Genomic DNA, 6,878 nt, shown 5'->3' with positions numbered 1-6,878 from the left:
GAAGGTGTCCTAAAATCACCAGGAGAAACACAGCAAGGAAGGCTGAGTGCCCCTGGAAGGCTCCCAGTCTCTGTCTCATCAAAAGGAGCCATCAGCAAATATGTACTGCCTACTATGTAGACAGGAAACGCTGGTGGACAGATAGACATGAAAGACACGCTCTCACCCTCAGGCAGCTTACAGCATATCGGGGAGTAAAAGGCATGGAGACAGCAGGTGCTACAAGCGTTCAGAAGAGGGCAAGTGGGTTCTCAGGGGAGTAGCAGCTAAACTCCTGACTTCTGAAGAGGACAATCACTGCTCATAGGTCTTCTCATCTGTCTCTCTCCTTCTCTCTCTTCTCCTCCCCTCGCCTCCTCCACCCCACGAGTAGAAAGAAAGGAAGGGGTGGGAAAGCAAGACAAGCAAAGTGACATTAGATGAATGACTCTCTTCCTGACACCTAGAAGGCTGAGAATCTTTCTCTGAATAATCCAAACAAGCCTGGCAGGCTGGAGTCAGGACAACCAACGAATGAATGACCACATTGTCATAAATGAAACGAGACACACCAGCATCCTGTAAACTGCTCGGCCCTTATAGAAATGTACGCTGTTACTGTTGCTGTGATCATCATTCAGAGTTTCACTTGATCCCAACTATGCCAAAGAGACAATCATGTCTTTTTGGACAATAGTACACACTCAAAATTGTGGATTCTTTTTATTAAAACAAATGTGGACGCCTTTAATGGAGTCATTTAAAGGAGGCGTTGAGAATGTCCCTCCTTCGTAATGATAAAGGGCGTCAGGTGAGACTAGGAACGTGGCTCTGCCCTGCACTGATGTGGCTAAAACTATCCAGTTGCCCAAAAGGTAGGACAGAGACACCACTTACCCAAGGTTTTCCTGATCAGATAGAGCTGATCCACATCGGATTTTCCTGGCCACAGAGGCACCCCTGACAGCAGCTCAGCAAAGACACAGCCAATTGCCCAAACATCTACTGGGGGGCCGTACTGCATGTCCCCCACCAACAGCTCAGGGGAGCGGTACCACCTGGTAGCCACGTAGTCTGTGTAGTAGTCACTTGGTCCAGCTGGCCAGTGATGGGACATGGGAAACAGAGAACAGTGCAAACGTGGAATCAAAACCGGGAGTGGGAAGACCTCAGACATCCAGCTGTGCCCCATCATGTGGCTTTTCTAAATCACTGGGTCCTCAATACGACTTGCCCATTAAAATCACTTGGAATATAGAACTTTAAAAATTACTGATGCTTGGGTCCCACCCCAGTCCAATTAAACCATGATTCCTGGGTGGGGGAATCAGTATAGTTTTTATAGTTATAATTCCCCATGTGACTCTAACTTGCAGCCAAAGTTGAAAACCACTCTTCTAAAATAGTACTTCTGAAAAGTACTATATAGCTGGGCTATAGCATACATGTTTAAACTACTGTATGTGTCTACCTATTTTCAGCAATTACATAATTGTAATTTATAGTAAGCTAGTATATACTTAGTATATATAAGAACTAGCTTTCGATAGCATTTAGATCATTTATTATATAAAGAATCTTTCCATCATTTATACTTAAGAGAAACGTCAATACTCACTCAAAAGTCGAGCAAATCCAAAGTCACACAGCTTAATCACTGAATGTTTTGTGATGAGGATATTTTCTGGTTTCACATCTCTATGTATGCACTAGTCACAAAAATCGAACCAAAACAGATTATTAAAGAGCAACTATACTATGTAGAATCAGTAAAACCCATGAATAATGAGCAAAAATAATTGAGAAATCGTTTGAACTTCTCACTGGCCTTTTGGATAATAGGATAAAAAATACCAAAATTGGCAAAACATAAGCATGAAGTAAATCTAGTACCACACCTATCATAGCCTGAATCACCCTAAATTCCTGAAGGTCCCAAAGGGACCAACAAGGGCACCCAGGTAACTTTACATTGTAGTTAAACACTTTTTTAGTATAAGTATGTCTTACGTAGTGTTTGGCATGTACTAGTGTGTAATCTGGCAACCCTCCGTGAAAGGGAAAAGTGGAAAAGCTTGGACAGGGCTTTGCTGGAGCCACAGGTTGGTGCATAAGTGGGATTCATAGTTCAGTTGTTTAACAGAACAGAACACCGTCCGCCTGGTAAACAGGACGAGCGCTGGGCCTGCAGAGATAAGCTGGGAAGAGAAGGGCGGAACCACGAGCCTCCTGCGAGGCCTCCCTTCCAGCTCTGACATGTGTCCTGACAAGATAAACAGGAGTGGGCCGCGCTCACCCTCTGCAGAGAGTCGCTAGATGTCAGCTCCGTCCCACACACAAGCGTTCTCGGAGCTGCATCCACCCCACAGTTTAGACTCAGATCACCTGTGGTTTCCAAACCACAGCTGACATGGTTTCACAGGGAGATGTTCGAAGAATGCTTAAGAATCTTCACGTGATTTTCTGATTAAATACTTTTCTTGGCAAAGAACAAATCAACAACTTGGTTAACAATTACATAAAAACAATTGGGTTAAAATGCTTTTCAGGGTTCCCAATAAATAATCCTGCCCTCGTCCAAGCTTGTTCCTCTCCGGAGAGGAATGTTGGCTCCTTCTGCAGGAGAGACCCCCTTCGGCTGCGGCTGAAACCCTGCGGCATTCTTGCCTTTCTAGCATTTGGAAAGAGGACAGAGGCTCTTCTTGGGCCTGGCCTCGTACTCTCTCCAAACGACCTTCAGGGTGAGAGAGCAGTGTCAATGTTCCCCCAAAGGGTACTCATGACTCTGGAAAACATTTGGGGAGACAATTTCTGAATTATTTTATTACAATCTTATCTGGTTCTCAGCAATTAATGGCCCTGAGATCCCTCCACTCTTCACCACTGGCTCACATGTTACTATAAATGGGCACACCCGTGGATATCATGGTGACAGATGGTCAGCAGGACTTGTAAGCAAGAATGTGCTCCTAGTCTGTTCTGGGAATTCTTTACAAGTTTCTACACCCTCCCCCCACCAGCGCATGTGGCCAAACAGTGTGGTCAGCGGCTCTCCGGGGAACCGTGGTATGCACTGGTCCTTAGTGTCTCTGATTTCCCCCACCAGGGCCTTTATGCAGTCTCTCTTGCTCCCCATCCTGAAACCTACTCTCGGGAAAGCGCCAAGCCTCACTCACAGTAAACAGCAATAGAAACCGTCCATGCTGCCCTAGCTGGTTTGGCTCAATGGATAGAATGTCGACCTGGGGACTGAAGGGTCCCAGGTTCGATTCCAGTCAAGGGCACATGCCTAGGTTGTGGGCTTGATCCCCAGTAGTGGGCGTTCAGGAGGCAGCCTGTCCATGATTTTCTCTCATCATTTATGTTTCTATCTCTTTCTCCCTCTCCCTTCCTCTCTGAAATCCATAAAAATATATTTAAAAAAATAAATAAAGCGCCCACGCTCCCTTCTATACATGCGTTTTGACAAGGACTATAGCTTCAGCGAGGTGGAGACTCGGTAGGGAAAAGCGCTCACTACTGTCCTATTTCCTCCATCTGGGAAAGCAGTGTCCGGGAAAGTCATGCAGATCAGGCCCACCAGCTAAACTGGCCCCAGCAGCCAGTAGATCGACATACTGCAGTCAGGTTGCCCTTGTGGCCAAGATGGAGCTCTAACACTGGAATTGGCTTCGTGTGCAGGCAGTGGGCAGTGCTGTACTGGAGGGGCAGCAGGCTTCCAGCATCTGTGAAGTCAGAGCCTGGGCCCACTGCCTCTGCCAGGCCCTGCTGTGGCCGGGAGTGGCACAGGCTTCCACGGGGCTGGCTCGTCCCAGACCTGGCACTCATATCTCAGCAAAGCAGGCACTAGCATGGGGGCATTGTGCGTGGGACTCCGCCTCCTGCAACTGCATGGGCAGGAGTCACGAGGGGATCCTCTCCCTAATTTCAGAGCCTTCTGAGGGTAGCAGACCCATACAGACTCCAAGTGGATGGGATGCTACCTTAAATCTGAGTAGCTTCTGATGGGTATAAATCATAAAAATGCATCTTTCATGTGACCCGAACAAGAAGGAATCGCTAGGTTGGCACGTTTAGCCTCCACACACCCTAACCAGGCTTAAGGAGATTTGGATGAAAAATTATATCCACAAAAGCATGGCATAAACTTTGAACGAAGGTTCCGCCTCAGCTTAAAGGCAGCCTTCTGATTTTTTTTTTTTTAAGGGCGATCATGAGACTTACATTGTGTTTATGGCAAAAATTCACAGCTTGCAATGTCTGCCAAGTTATGCTCTTCACGAGATGCTCTGGTACCCTAGTGAAAATAAAGAAGCAGCACAAACACATTCTTTAGTGTAGCCATGGAATTCAGCTCAGAAAAGAAAAAGAAAAAAGTAAACTAAGATAGGCTTAAATAGTGCAAACTCCTAGGCCGCACAGAAAGTCATCTAACTCACTGACCCGTCTTTCCACAGGCCCAACATAAAGAACATGTGGCCAGCACACTGCTGAGCTCTGGGGACAGCAGGTGAACAACAATACCATCTCTCATCTGCTGCCACAGGGAGGGACCATGAAGACCCACAGGACTTCAAGTCTTTATGACCACTGACCTCAAACATCTGTGACACCGCCGGAACCTGCCTGGTAACTTGAGCTCCATTTCTATAGGAAGCTTTTTGTTGCTGGAAAGCTAGTTAATTTACAGCATAAAATATGCTGTGCATTTTTGCAAGTGGCCCCAAGCTAGTGGCCTTGCAGCGGAGCTCATCTTCTCTGTGTGCACACGTGGCTTCTCCAGGCAGGATGCTTTTTAAGGTAATGGAGACTTTGGTGAGGGCAGGGAAGAGGTTTGCATTGCACCCCATGTAACAAAAGTTAGCGATGATCCATAACTCACCTGGACCCCTGATTCTTTCCCACACCGCTCCTCCCTGGGAGCTGGCTGCATCCCCCCGCCCCCCCTTATCTTTCGGCCTGTCCTCTTTCACAGCACCTAAACTTGATGCCACTGCTTCCAGCACTTCTCTGACTTTAAGCTTATATAACAGGGCAACCAGTAGCTCCAGCAGGTCCCTTGGGCCAGTTAGAAAAAAGCACTTCCCGGGGGAGGATTTTTTTTTTAATTAGGCAATAAGTGAAATGGACTACAGAAAGTTTACATTTATATTCAGAGACCCCCACCCACCAGCTGAGCCTAGTGTTCTTATGAATCAAACATTAAACAACGTTGCTGTGGTCCTCCACCAGAACTAAAATGTAAGCCAGGTGTGGGGGTGGGGGGACGAGCAGAGATAAACCAAAGAACTTACATTCTAATATGCATAGCCCATGGACACAGACAATAAGGTGGTGAAGACCTGGGTTGGGGGGGGGGCGGGGTGAGGTTGGAGGGAGGTGGGTTAAGGGAGGGAAATGGGAGACATCTGTAACATTGTCAACAAAAATTTTAAAAGAAAAGTAAGCCAGGGAGGAAACTCCCGAGTAGCTATGTTAAGGTGACCAAACAAAGTCACTTCCAGCCTCTGAGAGGGCCTGCCAGGTCACTGTTGTCACAGACCAGATGTTGAGGAAATCCTTTCAAGCAGAGAAGAGGATGCTTCGACAGTGGGACACGTGCAGGAGGCCACTTCCAGGAAGACCGGCCGGGACATTTCTGCACCTGAACTATGCCCCTGGGCTTCGAGCAGCTTCTCTCCCAATTCTCTTCCTTATCCTAGTGGCATAGCCACACAGATGCTAGAAAAAGTCACCCGTCTAAAGAAGGGAGCCTGGAGGACCAACCAGTTAACCCCAAAGAGTCCAGAGAAGGCTCAGGAAGTAAAGGCTAAGATCTCGGTGGAGGTGGGAGGGAAGGGGTGTGGACAAACCTGTTTGGGAAACAATTAAACCCCTAGCCCCTTCCCCTGTTCTACTCCAATAGGAAATGCTCCTCCCCCAGTAGTTGAAGGCTGCGGTTTGTTTTCTGGGGAGCATAAAATCAAGGACGTTTGGTCCGCTGTGCCAGTGGATTAAAGCAGGGGATGAAATGACTGCAGACATACGAAGTACAGAATATGGAGACTCCCCAGCCCTCTTCCTGCACTAGGTCCTGAGAAGGCTGGCAGCCAGACTTTACTCTTGAGGCAAAATATTGGAAGACTTTTTTGGTGGGAGCTCAGGAGGGAGGATCTGAAGATTGGGGTTCCCCCAGCAAAGGGCCCAGCCGGATAACCCCACAGTGACGTTCCAAGCTTCTGAGAGTTCCCTACTCTAAACCATAGACATACAAGATTCTATTTGCCCAAGAGAGTCTCAAATAAGAGGGTCAGAGACCAAAACAAACAGAAAAAGGGCCACTCAAAAGAAAGAGAAACGATGGGGAGTGAAGGGAACATTAAAACACAACATGGATGTCCTCAGAGAAGATGGCAACAGGAAAGCTGCTGCATCCGTGAAACAAGAACAGGACACCGCAAACCCCACGGGGACCAGAGAGCCAGACCTCCAAGTAATAGAAGGTCCAGGAAAAGAGAAAACAAAGGCTAGGAAATCAAGAACAAAACAATTTTAAAAAGTTTTTTTTTCTTCTGACAGAAAGAATCCACCAAGTGCCTCAATAATGGACACAAAAAGCAAGGCCCATGATTTTCAAAATTCAGAACGCAGTGAGTAAAGAGAGGGTGCTACAAGCTTCAGGAAATAAAAAAGAAACAGAACTTCACAAAGAAGCAGAAAATAGAACGACAACAGACTCCTTAACAGCACTAGGAGAGAGAAGGCACTTAAAAATGCCTCCAAAATTGAACATCATGGTAAGCCATTCAGAAAAAGACAAGTACCATATGATTTCACTCATATGTGGAATTTAATGTGCAAACTGAACTGCCAAGCAAAATAGAGACAGAATCATTGCTAGAGAGCAGGCAGACAGCTTG

General features: G+C 46.8%; 1 protein-coding gene across 1 annotated transcript in view; it reads right to left on the bottom strand.

Annotated features, from left to right (window-relative positions):
* The window catches only part of CDKL1 (cyclin-dependent kinase-like 1 (CDC2-related kinase)), a 48,743-nt gene that overhangs the window by 10,772 nt on the left and 31,093 nt on the right, over positions 1-6,878 (bottom strand). The window contains exons 3-5 of the mRNA XM_005867902.2: positions 4,204-4,276; positions 1,598-1,688; positions 877-1,077 (exon numbers count right to left, since the gene is read on the bottom strand). Of these exons, the coding sequence (XP_005867964.1) occupies positions 877-1,077; positions 1,598-1,688; positions 4,204-4,276 (365 nt within the window). The remainder of the gene's footprint in view (positions 1-876; positions 1,078-1,597; positions 1,689-4,203; positions 4,277-6,878) is intronic.

Source organism: Myotis brandtii, unplaced genomic scaffold, assembly GCF_000412655.1.
Source record: "Myotis brandtii unplaced genomic scaffold, ASM41265v1 scaffold253, whole genome shotgun sequence".
NCBI classification, from domain to species: Eukaryota; Metazoa; Chordata; class Mammalia; order Chiroptera; family Vespertilionidae; genus Myotis; species Myotis brandtii.
This window is presented reverse-complemented; position numbering and strand designations above follow the sequence as displayed.